The 22,426-nt window shown below is 42.1% G+C and overlaps 1 protein-coding gene across 1 annotated transcript; it reads left to right on the forward strand.

The window, feature by feature from the left end:
- The first annotated feature begins 16,910 nt into the window (after nt 1-16,910).
- Nucleotides 16,911-17,837, forward strand: LOC147700713 (olfactory receptor 5V1-like). Its single transcript, XM_086928468.1, has one exon. It carries the CDS (start codon nt 16,911-16,913, stop codon nt 17,835-17,837), a length of 927 nt encoding a protein of 308 aa, XP_086784594.1.
- The last annotated feature ends 4,589 nt before the right edge of the window (nt 17,838-22,426 follow it).

Raw genomic sequence — 22,426 nt, forward strand, 5'->3', positions numbered from 1 at the left:
AATGGGATGTAAGTACCAACATCTGATTTATTACCGATTCCTTAAAAATTCGGTATTTACCGATTCGGTAAATACTGAATCGGTATTTCCTATTGAATCCTATGGGCCTTGAAGCCCATAGGATTCAATTCAAATACCGATTCAGTATTTACCGAATCGGTAAATACCGAATTTGTAAAGGGTGCAGGGGGTATCACTTTGACACCATCTAGCACCCCCAAAACGGGCATGTGTGCAATGTGGCACACAGACATGCCCTAAGGACACGTCTATCTGTCACATGGCATATGTGTACATGCACAGATGTGCATGTACACAGGAATCGGTATTTTCCCATGGATTTGTATTCCATGGTAAAATACCGATTCTGAAAGCCATGTGCCAATGGAAAATTGGCTAACCACATTTCAATCTTGCATTTTCGGTAAAATTACCGAATCGGTAAAATAACTGAAAACGCAACATTTAAGGGCAAAGTAATTAATTTTACATATGGGGGCGTATTTACAAGGGCCTTACACTACAAGGAAAATGACTTCAAATGACCAGACACACATGGGGACGTATTTACAAGGCACATGAACCCGGAGGAAGTGACTTGAAATTGCTAAGCACACATAGGAGAGTATCTACAATGCCCGTGCAACACTTATGCATCATTTTTTACATGTACACCGTAACATTAACAACACAATTACATCATATATCTGTTCCACAAAAGCGACACATTGCAGGAGTCACATCATTTTACCATCAAAAGCAATTTCACCAATACCTTAAGAAACATGGAAGTGGTGAAAAAAGCCAAGCTTGACGTTACGGCAGCCATGAGGTAGCTAGGCTCCGCCACCCCCCCACTGCTCCAAGCATGTCTGTCCCACCGCCCGCCACGCCCATTAACGGTAACATGAAATAGATACAAATCAGCAGATACCTACCCCCATTCCGGAAACTCCCGAAGTGCAACAGGACCACGGTTACGCCCATCCAGAAGATGAGGCCTCGACACGTGCAGGGCGGGGCCCGGCTAATCGCCATCAGCCGTGGGGTGGAAGGCCCAAAATGTACTGGTCTCCCGATTCCCTTCTTCTGCCGCCTTGCAGGCCACGGGGGGGATGTCTTGCCTCTGCCTCCGACCCCCCCCCTCTTATCGCCTGGTCCGGACATCACGGATATCAACGCCAGGTGTCGGCGTTGGGTGCGCTGGGAGGGAGAGGTGGCACGAACGAGCCTCTCCCACCCCCCCAGGTGGGGGCCCCTCAGCTGCACCCCAACGCTCCACTCACCCGACAAGTTTTCCTCCACTCTTGCGATGCAGCGGCGCTGCACTCACCCGACAAAAGGTCTCGTCCACTTTTGCGAGGCAAAGATGCTCCGCTCACCCAGCGGGGGTCTCGTTCACTGTTGCGGTGCAACGACGCTTCTAGTTTCCTGCGTCCAGAAACCTTCTCCTCAACTTTGAAGATTCTATAAGAGCCACGGGTGCCCCCAACCCCCGATGGGGAATGACTGCCATGATCACCCACGGAACGACCACGACGTAGCCGCGGGACGTCCGCGCGCTCATGCCGGCGCCGGCCTCAGGCTTGAAATCACCAAAATCCTGCAAGACTACCAACTTGATCAGTTCCGGTGGGACACCAGTATGACCCGGTAGGAGAGATTGTTGCCTCCCACCCCACTTTGACTGATGGTTCATGTCGGCAGTCCCCTCTGCTACCCTTCAATGAAAACTTTTGGACTGCCGAAAGAGGTCCTGGTCCAACCACGAGTTGGTGGAGACATTTTGACTATACTTGGACCTTCCTGACCTCACCCAAAATGGCGCCGGTACAAATGAAACTCTCAACTCCTTGTTGTGCCGCGATTGCTCAGCCTTGATATCATGAGATATGTATGCAGTTTTTAGCACATGAATTGATATGGGATAAGACTGATTACACGTTCGAACAATGTATTGATATTAAGTTCTAATGCATCATTGATTACTGTATTTATTATTGAAGGTTCGAATTGTCGACACTTTTGGTACTTGCTCACAATGAATTATCGATATGATTTTCGTGCACTTGTCGCACGTTTCACTATGAAATCAACGTCCACTGACTCTCTGTTATGTTTTCCACAAATAAATCCCCCCCCCCCCATTTCAGTTCCAGCCTGCTCCGTGGCCGGCCCACGGGGTTGTAAGCCCGTATTTGGGCACCAACATTTTTATTAAAGGTTTTTGAAAAAGCAAACGTAGTTGTATCGCGTAGATTGGTAAGTTTCGAAGAAATGGCCACTGTTTCTGATTTTTTTTTTTTGTTAAAAAAAAAGCAGGTGAAATGAAGCAGCACAATTAGTTAAGGGTTAAAAAGTATAGTACGCAGAAACATTGAAAATATGAATGGTCCAGGTTTGTTGTGTGTTTTTCATTTTTCTACAGCATAAAGCAATCGATAAAGATCCTGGTATTTAGCCTCTACTTTATATGCTACCTGTATCAGGGAAGTTGTTTTAAATGCCCCTAAGCCACCCCGAACGAATGTAACCTGGCCCCCCTAGTACGAACGAAAATGACCCCGTACCACTGTAGGTTATCTCTCTTCCTCAAAAATGACAAAAATTACTTTCTAGAACGTTTTGGACATTGATGATTTTCATATGATCTATTTATTAAAGTAATACTCATCTCTCCGCATGAAATTAATTTTCCACATGCTATACAAGTCAATCTCATCTGCCTAAAGTTCTTTTACAGATTTGGGACCGTTTCCCTTGCCTCTGACTCACTTATTGCTAAGTCATTGGTGGATGTTTTTGCCGGTCGGGGATTATCCACCAAATCTCGAAGTTGTGCTTTAGAATAATTAAAAGGGTGCCACCTCTCCATGTGCCAATGCATGATATGATTACCATAGCTATATTTTTTTTCGGTCCCTCTCGAGAGTTTTTTTTTGGCAGATGAGGCAGGTAACGAACCTGGCATTAACTTTCTTTTCATGAGAAGGAAAAGAAAAAAATTGCCAGATAAAATTCACTTTCACATGGGACGTTCTTGGCATTTCTTTCAGAAACTTTTACATCACTATGTCATTTCTTTGTCTATCCTGCTTAAAGCAATGTCATGTAAATAGTTGTTTAAAAAGTTTTTTTAACGTGTTTACTATGTTGGAGCGTTGTATATATTTATAAGTTATTAAAGCGTTATAATCCTACAACTTTGTCGGAGTGCTATATATTTTTAATGTGACACATAATTGTGAAGACTTTGATGTACAAAAAGGCATCCCTGGAATCTTCCGCTTCAGGCTCGGACCCACACACACTCACAGTGAGAATCCCCTCCCCAAGCACAATACAGGATGGTTATCAGATAGTAGGAACGCGTGTGGTGCGACGGATCTCATCGGGTGGGGGCCTTGATCTACTGTAACTGCTTTGAACAGGGGTGATTCTCTACAGCTGGAGCCATAAACTACATCTGCAGGGCTAAGTGATAGCCTGAGACCGGCCTGCACAATCAGACACAGAGGAAGAGGAGTGTCAGAGGGTGCAGTAGTGAATAGGGTGAAAGGGAGGTGTCGGGCGGGCACAGGGTGTGATTTTCAGGGAAGAGCAGCGTAGATGGGGGAGGTTTATGGCCCATGCATGAGAGAGAGAGCGGGGGTGACTAGTGCGTGGAGGAGATGCTTGCGAGGGTGGGGACCCATGCTGAGGATCGGCGGCGTGCAGAGAGTGGGTCTGGTCAAGGCATCTAAAATGGCTGCCTTGCTCAACAAAAGTGTGGCATTGCAAAAAAGGCAAGATGGCGCAGACAATGTTTATCAATAAGGATTAATTTATAACAATTATTTTTAACAAAATATTTACTCGCAGTGACAAAATGGCGGTCATCAGTTCCTGATTTCCATCGAATCGAACGTTAACAGACGTCACGCAGCAAAAAAAAAAAAACGCTCACGCACAGCCGCTGGAAGACATGTATCAACATATATGAGCCTCCTCAGCCACCCTCAGTAAACATAAGGGGTCAGGATACGTCTCCCGTACCCCCTTATACCTAGTAATTTAATTAAATTGAAACACAAAATGGCAAATTCCCGTTCCGCTACCAGTTTGCGACCCGGTTCGCGAACCGAGAAGCGCTTCTACCGTGAAAAATCAAATTTTAATTATTTGCCCCACGGGAGCCTTTAATAACCCCAACATCATTCCTAGGGGGTCAAGAGGAGTCTACCTTGCCCCCTTTCATTAGATTCCCCCTTTGTTTTTCTCCTCCTCTTGTCTCGCGATCCTACCGAGAGACAAGATGGCGGCCGCACCGGACGGTTTAGAATGTTGACAGACACCGGAGAGCCAATCAGCTTCGCTACGCAAAGCTCCGTTACGTGAAAAGCACGCGATCTGGTGCGCTATCTAGGACGCTGTCACAGATATATCTGTTTTTTAAAACGTTAATTTCTCAAAATCCACTGGAGCACAGATATTGAGACCCAGCAAAGGCACATCGGGCTAACAGTCCCTTTAATTTTGCCAAGTTTCGTGTAAATCCATTCAGCCGATCGAGCTAAAAGTGAGGCCAAAGGCCCTATGGAAAAATTAATGGGAAAAACGCGTTTGGGACCCCCCTTTTTTCTCGGCCCCCCCTTAACGGCACCCCCCCAAATTTTTAGGGGCTGCTCAGAAACAATATGTGCCATTTCCTGAAAATTTCAGCCGATTCCGTCCACAAACTCCAAAGTTATTAGACATAGAATTTTCAAAAGTTCCATAGAGAAAAAATCCTAACTATATATACCTACTGGCGACCGCCAGTAGGTAATATATATATATATGTATATATATATATATATATATATATATATATATACACATTTATAATATACACACATGCATATTCTGCCTGTTATGAAGTAATGAATTGGGACTGCTATGAGGTATCTATACACAGGTACCATAGTATGCTAAGGGAATGGTAAAGTGCTGGAAGTAGATGAGTATCGGTTTCTTAAAACTGACAATCCACAATTGCATTGTTTCTATCTCTTACAGAAGGTACACAGACATTCCACTAGACCCCCAGGGAGGCCTATTGTATCCTCCATTGTTGGCTTTTTGGAAAATATGTCTATTTTCCTTGATAATTTGTTGGCACCTTTCTTAACAAATTTAAGATCATACTGACGAGACAGTATGTATTTTCTAAGGAGGATACACTACATAAAGTGGGAAAATACTTACCTAATGATATCTTTGGATGTCTCCTCTCTCTACATGTGAATTGTCCAAAAGTAAGGGGTAGATGCATGCACGTATTTCTTAAAGGGTAGACCTATATACATGTTAGATCACACTAATATGTTGAAAACCATGATGTTTGGAGCAAAATATTTTTAATTTCTACAAAATGGTATATTGACAAAGATCTGGGGCGACTATGGGAAACTGCATAGACCCTAGCCCAGCAAATATATTGCTGGGCAGATGGGAGGAGCAGGTGGTCTAGGTCTCAGTTGATGCTAATGAGTAGTACACTGAACATGTACCCTTATCGATCATTTATATTGATGGTCTTTCTCTGATTTAGGATAGGTAAGAAGATCTAGCTCTTGAATTTATTGACATCTTATCACAAAACACTTTGAATGTCAGCTTCATCCACATGATCAGTAATACATATTGTGAATTTCTGGATGTGGCTATTACCATCAGTAATAACAAAATGACCACCTCTCAGAAAAGAGACTGCGAGTAACAGCATGCTGCATGCTTGCAGCCATCAACAAACTTCACTCATAAGTAGTATATTGTAATATTGTATGGTTAGTTTTTGACAGCACATAGATATTGCAGCACAGAGGAAGACTTTCTTGATAAACAAAACATGACACAAAGTTTTCAGGGAAAGAGGATTCTCCAATAAAGTTTTCTTTGCAATTCATCATTGGGTGATGCCAGAGGGGCTGCAAGACAATAAAAACATAATATACTCTACAAGTGTTAAAATGTCAGTCCTCTCTTCCTTCATTTATGACTCACAGCAAGCAGAAATCTGCTGACACCAAATACAATTAATTGTGAGCTAACTGTTTTTAAAATTTTCAGGGCCTCTGAAAATGTCCTGGTCCTCAAACCCAGGCACAATGGAACTGTGTACTGAGCGGGCTGTCAAGTTCCAGTAGCTCCCTAGGTATTTATCCGTGGAGGTTTATTTCTTCTGTGACCCAAATGTGTATGCAATATAACAGAGGTCTCAATACTGATAGATGTTCCAGAGTCTTGATACCAGTGTTATAAAACAGTGGAATCAAAGGTGAACTTTGGGGGAGCCATGTTAGCATTCAAATTAATTTAATGTGTTTTCTCCTGTAACTATTAGGTTCAGATTCTCCCTTCCTCATAGTTCCACCCCATATAGGGCTGCTATCTGAGCTCTATATCTATACAACTCCAAATCTGGGGAGACCACCTTGGACTCAGTAGCTTGTTGCTTTTTTAATGTTAGGTATGGTGTTTTAAAAGAGGACTATCTTTGCCTTATTAATTTGAGGTTTCCATGCCAGTTTTGAGTAAACTGTTCTACCAAGTTACTAAAACTAGATACATGCTCCAGAGGGGTTTCGATCAATTGCTATGTCAGTCTTAAAACTTTGATGTGGTCTAATGGCCATATATTTGATCTCACTGGCATTTATGTTGAGGACCTTCAGTCTGCAGTACTTCCTAAAATTATCAAGTAGTCTTTGTAGCTTGGGCTTTTGACTCCAAACCCTATCTGCCAAAAATGTGAGCCAGGGTTTTGCAGCATAAATAAACGTCCCTTGAAAGAAGGAGCTAAAAGGATTTTTTTTTTATTTCTCCTCTCTTTTCCAACTTTGCATGTATGCTGCACTGTACAGTACACATAAAAAGTGGGACACTTTTTAGAAGTTGTATTTTGAACAGTCGGGGATCCCGTCCAGTGCAAACCTGTGCTACACTCATACACACACCACCATCTCTGGAGCAAAGGTGTGTGTGCATGGCGCTCTGCAGCAAAATTCTGCACCTGTGCTAGGGAGAGTGGAGTGAGCCATATCTCTGTAGATATTTTAAATCTGTTGAGCATTTTTGGCTGCTGCACTGCATTGTGTGAAAATTTTGGCCCTAAAGGTTGTTTCAAAACATATTCTTTTTAAAGGCGTATTTGAAAAAGGTAAGAATTGTTATCAAAATAAATGCCTTTTTTATGTGCGTTTAGTGCCAGATTTACAAAATTCTCACCCAATAAAGTAAAACAGCAAAAATTCTCTGCTGGGTTGTGTGAGAAGGAGAGAGCAGGAGAAAGCCATATCTACAGAGATATCTAAATCTCCCCCCTCACAAGCCTCAGTGCAGAATTTTGATGCTGAGCACCACGTACACACATTTGTGCTGTAGTGCAAGGGTATGTGCATGAGCCTAGCATAGAGTTTGTACTAGTAGGGTTTTCTTCCTAGCATAGAGTTTGTACTAGTAGGGTTTTCTTCCAGTACAAATACTGGGGCATATTACCAACGAGTAGCGATATTTATCGCTAACTAGGCTTTGCAACGATTATCGCTAAGCATCGCCGGAAATTATCGCTGAGATAACTTGCTATTAGCAACGTTTATCTCAGAAGTGATAAAAATCCTCACGCTAACTGCCAAATGAGAGATTATCACTGGAATACCAACAATAATTTCTTGAAGTTTGGCGTTAGCTTGATGATAGGGGCTCACAAACTTAGCCAGGATATCCACCTTCCATAGGATATCATGGCTAAGTCAGGAAAATACCAAGTGTAGAAAAAGCAGTGCTGACCGCGGTTAGCGCTGCTTTTTTTTTATCTCTGACAAGGTTAGCGATATCCTTGATAATAGGAGAAATGTCGCTGAACAACATTTCACCTATTTTTTTTCTCTGGAACGACCTCTTTGCATCTCATTAGAGATGCAAGGGAAAGCGTAGAGAAAAAGGGTGCTGACATGAGAATGTGCATGTTAGCACCCTTTTGCTGATAGGGAGATCATTTTATCTCCGTTTTCCTGGCTTTTAAAGCCAAAAAAGCAGAGATAAATCCCTTGATAATATGCCCCACTATGACTAGAGAATTTTGTTAACGTTTCCTACTTTGTATGTATATGTACAGTGCAGCACACATGCAAAGTCAGAAAGGAGATATGAAATGAAAGCATGACTCTTTTTTCCATCTTCTTAAAAGTGACTTTAATTTTGGAAGCAGAACCCTGTCTCAGATTTCTGGTTGATAGGGTTTTGTGTAAAAAGCATTGGGGGGGTTGCATGGGAATGCCTATGTACCATCCATGTATAGCCCCTTAATGCTAAGTAATGCAAAGCAGTGCTTCATGCTGTTTTGTGTTAGTTTTAGGAAACTTTCCAGCGCTAAACAAGGTTTGCGCTGAAAATTAAATAAAAAAACATTTAATGCAAACACAGCTCAAAATATTTGTATATCTGGACCTACGTTAAATAAAATGAAATATAACACATCCATACAAAGTCCTAAGTGCTACAATAAGGTTAATGACAAGGTAAATAATTTTAAAATGGGAAGGGCAACAGGATGTGGTAAGGCTTAGAACAAGGTTATAGTATGATGCGTTTAGAGTTGAGCTTGAAAGAGGACAAAATACAAGTAAAAGGCTCAGTTTACGGTTAAGGTAGGAGTTAAAGGTCAGGGGTCAGGAAAGGAAAGGAAACATAATAGTATTAGTTAAGGGCAAGAGTGGTAGCATTTTTCCATCTAGATGGTTTATTGTTTTACCTAGAAATGCATAAAAGTCACAACTTCTTGAACCTTTAAGCATGTAATTCTACATTCTCCCTTTTATTATTTGAAAGGCATTGTTTTTTCATACAATCCTTTATTTTCAGAGCCCTCCTTTTTACGATATGATTTTTCCCAGACCAAAATGCATAACTTGGAATGAAAATTGTGCTTATTAACTTAGCTCTACAGCTGCAGAGCACACTAGGCTTTGGGGACCAGGTCCTGTGGGAGGCCAGCAGCTAAGGTAAGAGTAGTGGTGCTTTATAAAAGCATGGAGCAGGTAACAGACCTCCATGTGCCACAGTGAGTCCTCTCTGCCCACATAGCTCACGTTTGCTCCACCTCGGCTCTGGCCTCCACATTTTATTTGGGAAGAAATGCTAAGGTCCTGCCCTGTGCTCCTGCTCTGGCTGCTTTCTCTGTCAATGAAGCCAGATATTGCACCTCTGCACCTCTGTCTCAGCTCATCACATGTCTTTCTGCAATGATACAACTTTGCAGTGTTTATGATTCTGCCCTTTCAGGTGCGACTTGTGTTGTGGGTTTTATTGAAGGTAAGTAGACAGGTTCAAAGGAAACGTAGAACAGGAAAGGATTTGGCTCAGCTTTGCTCTTGCCTGCCTGCGTCCTTCAAATTAAACTTGTACAAAATATTAGCAAGACAACTGGGACAACAACAGGTAAAAACTCCCACTGGTGCCTGTGGCTTATCATGAACACGAGAGGTGCTTGAGGAGGAAAGCGATGTTGGAAATATTTCTATTCTATTTTATTTTATGTATTCTATTTTATTTTACTCAATTTTCTCAATATAATATTTTATGTTCTGTAGCTGGTTCCATATTATCACTCAGTCAGGGCTTCATCTGCTCCCCAGTATGACCCATATATTGTTAATCATATGAAGCTCACAGAATAGTTGTATTTACCAGCAAACAAACCTCTGCCATGGACTCCCACTTACATGAGTAAAGTGATCTTTGTACAATTCACAGTCGTGCACTAAACCTTTACGTTTCCTGGCTCTCAGGACCACAGGGAGCATTCATTCACATTGTAGCGCTGTCCAGACAACAATGTCAGCCTCTTTTAGAGGACAGACATTACTACAGGGGGGAGGAGTGGGCTCTGCTCTGCAATAAAGTAGAACACCCTCCCCCGCCACACCGTCGCTGACCGACTTTAGGACTAGGGCGCAGCTTAAGGCGTGCAAATTGGACAGCCGGCTTTTCCCTCTCTTAGATTTATAAAAATGTATTATAGAAATTGGGGGGTTCACCCCATGCGCATTTTTATGCTTTAAAACACCTGTCCATTCAATTTCTTAATATGTAACTCATTGCATAGTTCTAATTCAACAAACATGATAAGCTAGGGAGAAAATCCTCTTATAAAGTTATTCTCTGTCTTCCAAGTTTCCAGCTGGCATATGACTTTATGTGACCTGATAAATTAAAACCGAATATCATCGGAAAACTTGGAGGGCAGGCCTGCCACATTCCAAGAAATTAAGCTAAATTATCTTCCGGGATTGTGGTAAGCACCACAGGTGGGGGCCGGGTAAGGGGGGATATGTACAGTCTTGTCACGCATCGGGGTTGGACATGGAAGGCACAAGGGAAAGGGGGCAGATAGAATCATAATTGGGCTTGATACTGGAGGGGTGCTGGCTACATCCAATCCCTGGGACAGGGGGCATGAATGGTAAGGCGGCTCAATAGGTCTCGCCTCCGACTCCTGAGGTCAGCCCAGCTCGTTGAAGGCCGCTAGGGGTACAAAGGGATTAGAGAATGGCAGTGGCCTCCCGTACATCCTTTAGCGCGCCCTCCCCCCTGTGGGGTTCCTTATCCAGGTTACTCAACGGGGGTCTATAAAAAAAGCCCAGCAGTGATACTTAAATTCATGTTCCCGGGGAAAATATTTTAGATGCTCCAAGGAGGATTTTCCATGCTAAATCTAGGTGTTGTAGTAAGATAATCATACAGTCTCCTTCAAATATTTTCATTGAGGGCCCTATCCAAGCCACCCTCCGTGCCATTAATATGTTGTGGTAATCCCTGATGGAAAACCCAGAATGCTTGTCGAACCAGTGCACAGCTCTATTGATTAATTGAGTGGCGGGTTCCTCCTTGTAAGCATCCAAACCAGGTACCCCTCACAAAGCCACAGTATCGGGAGCGCATGCTGGTGGGAGGTCAATCACTGGGAGCTGTAAAACCTTCAAAGGATGCACCCCCAAGTGGAACTCGCCTGCAATGCCAAGGGCCCAGGTAGGACTCGTAAAAAGGGGTGGAGTCTTGCTTGGAGTCTCGGGTCGCTTCGGTTGAGCCAATTGTGCTAGTGGAGCTGCTGACTCCAAGCAAGGTCAGCAGCTCCCTTGTCCTATAGACTGAGCCACCTACGGGGTACCACTGTTATTTACAGAATTGCAAACTGGAGTAGCATTCACCAATGGGTGGTCACTGGCAATTGAGTCAATGGGGACTTTGCCCAAACAGATAAAACAGTATCCACTTTACTTTCCAATCCCTGAAGGCTGACTCCAGTTTGTCCAATCTGATCAAAACCATTGATTTAAGGTTGTTCAGCGTTGCCTTGAGTTTCAGTGGAGCGGTCGCCAGCTGGTTAGCCGATTCCTCAACATTGGACCTAGGAGCCGTGCTTGGCTGTAGCCACAGGAGATTCCTTCCCCTTCATAGCCTTCTGCTGCCGTTTGAGGGCCAAGTTCAGGTGGAGTTATTAGATCCGTCGGTGAAGTAGACGAGAGGGGGAAAGGCCGGGGGCTAATGTCTCTGGGAAAGATGGCCCAGCTGGGGGGATGGATCTAGAGGTCGAACGGCCTTAGGTGTGTGTGGAAGGGCAGGAGAGGTACACAATTCCATACTTCCCATGTCAGCTGAGGGCCGCCTCTTGGCCTGGTCGATCTCCTTATGGATGGTTCCTACCGTCTTTGCTAGGAATGTGTCCATGGTAAGACACGGCTGGCCTGTGGGAGACTGTACATTCCTTTCCCCCATTAGACTAGAGGGGTGGATCAGGGCCAGTCCACAAGCCCAAAATAACTTGGAAGTGTTCAGCTATGAACAGAATGTGCAGGTCCCCCAGGAAACCTGCCAAATGAAAATGTACTCACTGGTATCCCAGAGTGTCTGGTCTTTAATCAGCCCCTTCATTTCATATTAGTGGTGGAAGTTGTCCAGCAATCCACTCTCCATCATCTAAGCACCAACCAAAGGAGTAGGGCCAGCTCAGCCTTATACAGGCACTGACGGGCATATTCAGGCCCAATCTTGGCATGGTCTGTGCCCGGGAACATGCCTGGGCATTCCCCATGCTGCGGGAGCCTGAAGCAGACTTTAAACTCACCTTGGGGTGTGGGAAAGGTGATCCTGGCAATGTCTGCAGTGCAGGGCCGGACTGTGATGCCGGGCACCGGGCAGTCCCCCGATAGGCCGGAAGTGTGGGGGGGCCGGTTTTGTCACAGAGGCTGTTTTTACCAAAACAGCCCCCAGTTACAACATCAGAAGGCCACCGTCCATGACAGTCTATTTCTCTGCACTCTGGCAAAAAGCTGCTTTTCACTCGCCGCACAAAGGTCATATCGTGCACACACACTACTAATTTCAAACAACAATGCACTGTTGTTTGAATTTAGTAGTGCCTGTGCAGTGCGCACTGCTTACACTCTCGGCGCATCATGTAGGCAGTGCACTACACCATCGAGGACTACAACGCCCTCCGCCAATTACAGCGCACGTATAGGGCGAACTTGGGGAGGGTGTGCAGATCACGGACCAATGATCCACACCCCCTCAGACATCACAGCAAAGTAGGTAGTAAGGTGCATGTTCTCCTCGAGATGCAGAAAAGTCCTGATCAGGCTTCGAGTCTGCCCACACGATCCACACCAGACCTCGCAGTATTAACTAAAGTAAGTTATAAAGGTTGTAATGTTGTACTGTCATGATTGGGCAAACACACATTAAATGGACAGAGGCGCGCACTGCCCTGGCAGAGGTAATATCCACTGTGAATCCTGCTCTGTCATGTGCAAAACAGTTGTGAAATGAAGCACTAGCACAATTGGCTCAACCGAAGCGACCCGAGACTAAAACTCCTGAAATGCATCATTAAGTTTAAAGAACTCTTCGTACAGTGAACACCAAGTATTTGGGACAAGGTGGAATGTGTTCTCCAGCCAAGTCTGACTATTTCTCAGCTCTGGCCACCTAGAAAGTATTTGATGCAGTCCACCAAGCCAAACAGAAACACCAACATGTTGAAAGGATACCCACTAAGCCACGCTATCACCTAGTCTAGGCTGTCCCTGCTGTGACCACCTGATCTGCCCCATGTTTTACCTGCAGCCCGTTGATGCCCTGGATATGACGCTACCTGTTTAAAGCTTGATGTTAGCCGTCAGTCTCCATTAAGGAACAATGAATAGGACTCACCTGGAACGAGTTGGGGGTTCGTTCTGTGGAAAGGTTGGTGATCAGGTGTGACTGGTAATTCATTTAAAAGAAAGTGGATGAGGGCTTGTGAATTCATTAGTTTTTTCGTAAAAATAACTAGTTTTGCTTCTTAGTGCTACAGATGATTTTTCTTTCTCTCTTTATCGTCTGCTTTTTTTTGTGAAGTTGTTTTTCCTCTACTTTTGTGCTAAATGTTTTCTGAACTCTGATCTCTCTTTTTAAGCATGGTGCATAGTTCCTGGTTTAGTTTACTTGTACCTAGTTACTTTGGGGTTTAATTTCCAATGCCTGGTAAACTCAGATTTACAGACATACCCCATCTAAATAGTACTAAAGATGACTATTATAGCAAGGCAGTTATGGCCCTGTGTAAGCAAAAAAATATAAATGCTACCCAACCACCCACCGACCACTAGGCTGTAAAATACAGCCATACATTGGGTTCAGTTGGCACATGTACCTCTGTATCTGCTGCACTATAGCTGGGTTTGCCTATGAATAGGTAAATATATTCCTTGGTTTGTTGCTTCTGTTTCTGAGGGATGCCAAACACACCTCTACCCATGCTCCATCTGCCCTACATCACTCGCGTAATTGGCTCCATATAGAAACAGCCTCCTCTTTCTTCCCACACCAAAATAGGGTTAGTAAAACCAGCAATTAGTACTGGGCTGCACCTCCTGCATTACAGTGCGACCCTCACTTACTGTAACATGGACGTTTCTCTCCGCTCCACAGTGCAGGGAATAAGCACAACTGCAGTGGTCCATGACCCGGTGCAGCCAGGTGAATTTTATATTCAGGAGGAGGTGCTGGTGCACAATGCGCAGAGATCTCTGCCACTGCTGCCACTATGTGCCACTCTTCAGTTCACCCTTAGAGTGGGGCTGGTGAGTCATGCCGCATGCGTGTTGGTACTCACGCAATTAAAAGTGCGCGTGACTAACTGGTGAGGCATCCCAGAGACGACTGAGACAGAGAGGCACCGTTGCAGCCATAATTTAAAATTATTTTTAGCCCCCCTCAGCTGTCTGCAGGTGAGTTTGTCCGTCGACTCGGCATCAGTCATCATGGGCAGTGGGCACTGGGTGGGCGGGCGTCGCGACTGGGCTGGGTTTATTAAAACAAAGCAAAAGGTATAGACCCCGGCCCAGTTCTAATCTGTTCAGTTCATTTGAATGTGAGCAGGGTGGAGCGAGGTCAGGTGGCTTGAGTTGCCCACCGTTCCGGGCCTTCGCTGGCTGCAGGCAATAAATCAAAAATGGTATTCACGATAGTGATGCTGACAACTTAATACAGCATGTCTGTGTCCAACAGTACCTATTCTGCGGGCTGCGCCTGCGGCCCAGCTATATGTGCTCCTCAGCTCAGCTAAACAGGCCTGGGCTGTGAGCGCCAGTGTGTCAGCTGCGCACCAACACACCAGCGTGCATGGATGAGCCTCCGCAAGTGTCTGCATGCCATGCTTTAGAGGTCATGCAATGATATCTGGACGTCACACCCAAGTGATGAACGCATGTATATAGGTGTCTGCCTGTTGTGTAGTATGGGTGTGTGTGTATATTGTGCACTGTATGTGTGTGTGCCTCTCATATCCAGTATGTGTATGCATGTTTGCACTATAGGTGTCACCTGTCATGCAGTATAGGTGTGTGCATGCTGTGCACTGTAGGTATGTGCATGGCATGAACTATAGGTATGTTCACTTTCTGCACTGTAGATATGTACATTTTGTCCAATATAGGTATGTGCAGGCAGCTTGGGCACTATAAGTGTGTACGTGTCATCTACTGTAGGTGTATGCACATTGTGTGGTGGAGTGCAAATCGTGGATTCCATAAGGTAATAATTGACTATGCTTTAAAAGATAATACAAAATGTGTTGAAAAATGCTTTGTTTTGGCCTTTCTGTCTCCAAAATGTTCTTGGGGTGATAACCCCTCAAACTCCCCCTAGTAGTGGTCGATCACTGCGCTTGCTCGTTACACACCATATGGGGGCTGGTCTCACTTTTACTTTGTTCTCTCTGATTCACTACTCATGCCTATTTTTGGTGCTCTCTGAAAGAATGTCTATGGGTACATATGACTCTATAGATAACCTACTATTTACTGTGCTTCGAAAGTTGATACAATTGAATATGTAATGAAAAATGTGCTCTAAAATTCACCATTTTGATCTGTATTTTTCCAACATTTTCTTGGGTGGAGAACCCCCCAAACCTCCCTTTTAGTGGTTGGGATAGCTCACAGCGCTCTCTCGCTATGCACCGCACAGGGCTGGTCTGGCAAAATTTGCCAGTGCTGCTTTCAGTTCTCAGTCAGGCCATGCTGCTGCGGGAAAGGCTGGGGCTTGTAGTCCACTACCTCCTGTAACGGAAAGTGGCTCTCATGCTGCAGGAGACCGAAGCAGATTTTAAACTGTCTCTGGGTGCGGGAAACGTGAGGCTGGTGGCGGCTGCCACAGGAAATGTTGGGCCTGTAATCTGCCCCCTTCTGTGATAAAAACCAGCTCCCACGCTGCAGGAACCCGAAGCAAACTTTAAACGAGCCTCAGGGGCAGGGAACGTGAAGCTGGCGGCGGCTATTGCAGGAATCTTCTCAGTAAAGAAATGAATAGACTCTTACAAACCTCCTATAAGGTGGTGCTTATGATGTTAATTCTATCTGCTAGCGAGATAATCATGCCAGGTAGTTCAGATGTTACTCTTTACGTTGGATGGATTGTTTGACAAAAGTTTCCTCTGATGTTGCTGCAGATGTAAGTTCAGCAAAAGTGCTCCATTATTGCATTACTCTTGGCACTCTTTCCTCATACCTACAAACATATGCAGGAGTTTGTTTCTGAAAAAACGAACAAAAAGAAGTGGACTAAATATGGAGGAGTTTTCTTATTGCATTGTTTTACCCACCAGTTTCACCATGCCTTGCAGATATCTCCATACACCGCTGACAGTAGCTGTGTGCAGAACAAATGTGCCACCAGTTCACAGTCATCATTTAGAGGCCAATTGAACTGGCAGTGTGGTGAGCAGGAGTGCCACCACTTTAGGGCTGAGCTCAAACTTCATTCAGGATTTGTGTTTTATTGAACAGTCATAGCACACACCTTTGTACAACTGGGAGACATTTTTCAGTGGGATCAGCTTCCGGGAGGATTTTATATTGTGGTTTAGCTCTCTTTAATACATGACATTTAGGAACTGTTGTTGAAGCAAGTGTTAGAGACTGCAGAAGAGAGATGAAAGGAGTCACTGCTTAAGTTACTGATTGTTCTGATTCTTTGAGGGAAACTTTTCTACTTACTCTAGTAATCAATGCTCAAATATGACAAATAACTGTTACTGTAAAAACAAAACGTTTTGTTTGACCTCTGGCTGAAGAATAATTCTTGCCTCTCCCAGTTTTGTGAGCTGCACTATTAGTGTCCCTGATCTAGGAAGAAAATATAGTTCATCAAGAAAAGTGGTATTGCACTTTAGATGAGGAGAGAAAAATAATAATACATTTTGGAATAGTCCCTCTGTGCTAACAATGTTTCATTTAATAGTTCTATTTTTTGTTAATGCCTAGTAGCAATCAATCAAATCAATTAACTTCAATTTATTTTATCCACAGAGTATCTTCAATTTCTATTATTGCTGCATTGCTTGATAAATGAAGAAAGAAAATCTGAGCTCACCTGAATATTTTTTAATTGTCGGATTTTCAGATATTCCGCAGTTGCAAATTCCACTTTTTGTTGCATTTTTAATAGTTTACCTGTTAACTCTAGTAGGAAATCTTCTGATCCTTACAACAACTTACTCAAACTCACATCTGCACACACCTATGTACTTCTTCCTGACACATTTGTCCTTCCTTGATATCTGTTACGTCACAGTCCTTTTTCCACAGCTACTAGCCCACTTCTTTCTGGAGGGCATACTGGTGTCTTTTACTGAATGTCTGCTACAGCTGTTTTTTTTCCTAGGCATGGTAACAATTGAGTTCCTCATTCTTACAGTCATGGCTTATGATCGGTATGTCGCTATCTGCAAACCCCTGCATTACATGACCATCATGAGCAAGGCTGTGTGCATGTGGTTGGCTGCTGGAAGCTGGGGAGTTGGTCTTATAAATGCAGTGCCACATATTGTGCTTGCGTCCAAGCTCTCGTTCTGCAATTCCCACATAATTAACCACTTTTTCTGTGATTTGACTGCCCTGTTAAAGATTTCATGCAGTGACACTTTCAACAATGAGACACTCATTTACATCAGTGGAGTTATAATAGCAATGATGTCATTTATTTTAATCATCATATCTTATAGCAAAGTTGCTGCTTCAATTATGAAAATCAAATCCAAGAGTGGGAAGGACAAGGCCTTCTCCACGTGTGCCTCCCACCTCACTGTGGTTGTTTTATTCTATGCATCGCTCTGTTCTATGTACATGCGGCCGACGTCCACATATTCAACTAAGGACAACAAGATAATGTCTTTGTCATATGTAGCTGTTACTCCACTGTGTAACCCAATTATCTACTGCTTGAAAAATACTGAGTTTAAAAAAGCCCTGAGGAAATCAAAGAAAGCAACATAAATTATGATACTGCAAAAAGGCTGATCATTTCAAAGTGCTAAATCGATAAAAAAGAAAGTCATTTTCTAAAGTACTATTGTAATACAATTATATTTACTGATGTATTGATCCCAAACTGTTTATGTTTCTCCAAAGTTCAGGCTTGTTGCAAGTGTTTTAGAAGAAGGGCTATAGAAAAAGGAATTTCAAAAGACACTACCATTTAATTGCAGTACTGTTTCACAAGAGGAGTGGTTGCAGAAATGTTAATAAAAGTAACATTATTATGTTAAAACATGAATACAAGGATCTCAGTGAAATGAAATGTTGGGATTTAGATATTTTACAAAATGTGAACAAAGTATACATTTGTCTACATCTTCTAGCTTTTTGATACTCGTTAAGTTGTTTAAGTTCTATTTTCGTAATTTTGCATGCCTTACAACACTTTAGAGATAAACTGTGCAGCCACCATGTCTTCTTTTTCAGGAATCCTTGTTAAACTAGAGGTGCACAGAAGCTTAGAAGCTTCAAAACACCAGGATACTGTGTGTTCTCTGGCAAAGGTTGCAAACATGAATGATCCTAGTTTGAAAGCTTCAACAATCATAAAATGCACATAAGATGATTGATGGCCACAGTGCTCTGCTCACTCATCATGAGAGAAAGTCATTGTGACTCTGCAAGCGTAGCTTAGTCATCTAAGTAGAGTTATACAAAACAGCAATCCCTGTCAATTTCATGAGGGCCAAGAAAGAGCCCCATTCTCTGTGATGTTTTTCACAGTGCTGTCTCTGTCGTGCACTGTAGTGTATACAATTAAAATGTGTCTTTATATTAGGTGGTAGAGAGGTTTTTCTTCATTAAACGTGTCCCTTTGCCAAAGAGAAATTAAAAAATTAGGTACTCATCTAATTTTTTCCTTTTACCTCTATCGCCTCACCCAATTTAATTTAGTCCAGGATTTGATGAAAATGAGGAAGATTTGGCGATTTTAATGAAATGCCTGCAGGAACAGCAGAATAGTTTTCATGGGAATGTGCTTGATAATCTGCTTCTTGTGCAGAGTAAAGCCTTTCAGTCATTGGTGAACAAAATATTTACTATGATAGAAGCCATCCTGTATGAATAGTCTGAAATGAAGACTACAATGTTGTGTTAAACAAGTCTCCAAAATGTAGCATACAAACCTCCATTGTGCCCATTTAAAAGTCTTCAAGATGTTAGATTTTGAAGTAATGGATGTGCTGGGAAGTTTAGTACCTGTGCACTGACAATGAATCAAATAAGGTTGCATGACATTACAATGAATACCTTTTGCATGCATGCCTTTAACACACAATGACTTATTCATGCATTGCCTTCGCAACTCAAGTCTTTACCATACGTATGCCTTTACTACGTACATATATGTTCATTGAAAAAGCAAATGTTACATGGATGTTATAGTCAGGGTCAGATTTCTTAAGGTTAACTCTGCCTGTGGCACTGCCTACACTGATTAGGTGGCCTTGCCCAATTAGAAGCATGGTCGGGAGGAGCCCGTTCTGCCTCTAGGCCATTTCAGGCGGGTCACAGCCCGGACGCAGTAATCTGCTATTACCTGATTGAAGCACATGCTAGTGTTTATTGTTGCAGTCTTATGTCCCGTTTATTAATTCTGCTTTTGAATTTCACTGCACTTTGTTGATACTGTTGTTTGTAATCATTTAGGCTAAACTCTGCCGGCAGCACTGCCTACACTGATTGGATGGTCTTGCCCAATCAGATGCAAGGTCATGAGGAGCCAGTTGTGCCCCCCCCGGCCATTTCAGTTCGGTCACAGCACTGACACATGCCACTGGATCCTGCAAGGTGCCAGGCACTCTGCTCATTTGGACAGGTATACCTCCTAAGGACTTTCACTTAGTGAAAACTGCTTTGAACACACTCACTCACTCACTCACTCAGTTTTTACTATAACTTGCCTGAAACCTATGTTTTTTTCAGGGAATTTCAAAGGTTTTTTAAATGAAAATTTGTAAGTCTAATGTACCTTAATCCTATTTTTTTTGTATATATGGGTGATGTCACTGACCATGTCATGAGTGATGTAATATGCGACGTCATCAGCAGTGCATTGCAGGCGCGCAGGTTTTAGTGAGTCCAACTAAATATAACGTGGAATTTTAATGTTTTTTTTGTCAGTAAAATTTCTAGCTAACTATAACTGGTGTGAAACCTATATTTTTTCAGTGAATTTAATAGGTTTTTTAAAAGCTAATTCCTAACTATAACTGGTGTGAAACTTACGTTTTTTTCAATGAATTTCATAGGTTTTTAAAATGCTAATTCCAAACTATAACTGGTGTGAAACTTATGGTTTTTTCAGTGAATTTCAAAGGTTTTTTAATAGCAAATTTATATAGCTATGAGATGTAATATTTTTTAAAATAATGAATCCTATATTGTATATTTATGGAATACTATTTTTTTATGTATATTCATATTTTTTGTTTTTTAAAAAATTTTTTGCCCTGGAGCGCTCCCGGTGCACGTACCGGGGCGCGTCCCGGTAGCGCACCCAAAAAAAAGAAAAAAAAAATATGAAACAGTGAGCATGAAGAAAAGGGACAGAGAGAGTGGTGTTAACACAGAGGGACTGTGTAATAGATAGTAAGACAGAGAAAAGGTTTTTGAGGAAGTAACTGAGAAAAGGAAAGACATGGGAAGTAACAGAGAGAAAGGACAGACAGCGTAAAGGAAGGAGTGACAGAAAGGGATTGAGTGAACCAGAATTAAAAGGTAAGTGAGGGAGTGTAGGTGAGCAGGGAGACTGAAAGAAGTTTAATGTGGTAGGAAAGTAAGGAAAATAGAAGTAAACATAGAGGATAAGAATAAGTGAGGGAAGCAGAGTAAGGAAACTGGGGTGAGGTAGGGTGAGAGAAAAGTATTGAGGTTAAAGCAAAGGGTGATGAAAAACTACATTTTTTTAGTCACACTTACCATTTAATTAATGTAAACTTAATTGCATGTTTAAACTACACTTTGTATCTGTGAAAGACATAAGAAAAAAGTTATAATTAATAAAATATATATTTTAAAATAGAAGAGACAGGTCAAGAGGTAAAAAATCATAAAAGTGTACTAAGAAATAAAGCAAGAGTGAAGGATACAGAAACGGAAATAAAGTAATGTAGAAGGACAAAAAGAGGGAAAAAGAAATAGAAGTAGAGCAAATTACTGAAGGTAAGTGATATACTAAAAGAATGTGAGATACCAAACCTAAATCAGGAAAGAGGAGTAAGTAAAAGGGGAATGAGTGAAAGGGAAAGGAGTCTAATTGAGGATCCATTTACAAGAAAGAGGAATGGAAGATGACTGAGAGTGAGTGAAGGGGAGTCACAGAGTGAAGGGATGAAGGGAGTGAGGTTAATATAGAAGGATAAAGGGGAAAAGGAGTGAGGAAGTAAGTACACAGAAGGATTAAGGGAAGGACTGAGTGAAGTGCAGTACAATGAGTGAAGAAAGGAAAAAGAGTAAAAGAGCAAAAGAAGGAAAGAGAGGGGAAGAGGACTAAAGCAGTGGTACTGAGAGAATGTGAGAAAGCAGAAAAGTGGTGCAAGGGAGAGAGGAAATGCAGACAGTTGAAATAGGATTGAGGGGTTGTGAAAGAAGTGGAGTAAAGGAACAGCGATGAAACAAAATGAGAGAAATGCAGTGTAAGTGAGTAAAGAGAGCTGAAAAAGGGTGGGAAAAGGAAAGTGAGTGTGAGACAATGGGAATACAATATAAATCACACAATACAACCTATAGAATAACTTGTACAACATGTTAGATAGTTTATTTTTGCTGTTCTCAGAATATATTGAATTTCACTAAAAACAGTGAGTTCAAACTATTCATCATATGACAGCGGGAAAAAAAACACAATCTAAAATATTGTGTTTTAAAAAACCCAAATAAACTTACAAATCATATATGTACACTAATCTTTCATTCACTTACTTTTCCTTGAGTAGATTGTGGAGTTCCATTTTGTTGGAAAATACTCTGCTGTTCTTTTAAATTTCCATTTCATCGACATTCTATAATAATCTGAAATAATTCTCAACGTTTTCATTTTCCTCCTTGTGTTAAGTTATGACTCATTGCTCATACCTTCAACCTTCCTTACGGCCAAATAGTGTCAGATATATGAGTATATTTTTAAATTTCTCAAATTAATCTCTGAAATTATCGTTTACCTGAAGTTTTGAAAGAAAAGCTCATATGACATTTTCATAATGTTTAAATATTCATATTCCCTTTTTTGAACACTCATGTTCAACATTTCCTATAATACTGATGTCACTTACTATGAGATCCACTTACAGTACCTATATGAGAACTGGATTTTTTATATCATGTTGATCACTTTTACTCACAAAATAATTTTAAACATTAGACTAACTTTTATTAACTGTCTGCAAAGGCCAATTACATTTACTTAAACTTTGGTTCTAAAACACTAGGTAAGAATTTTTTAAGTCAAAAGGCAAACGCTGTTTATAAAGTCAAATGAGACTCATTGCAGTAAGTCCAACCTTTTTGACATTTTAAATAAGCTGTGTAATGCCCTGTTGTTGTCG

Source organism: Lissotriton vulgaris, chromosome 7 (assembly GCF_964263255.1).
Source record: "Lissotriton vulgaris chromosome 7, aLisVul1.2, whole genome shotgun sequence".
NCBI lineage: Eukaryota > Metazoa > Chordata > Amphibia > Caudata > Salamandridae > Lissotriton > Lissotriton vulgaris.

Bases quoted from the DNA above. Each gene is read 5' to 3' on its own strand.
- LOC147700713 (XM_086928468.1), top strand. From the start codon at position 16,911: ATGAAGAAAGAAAATCTGAGCTCACCTGAATATTTTTTAATTGTCGGA.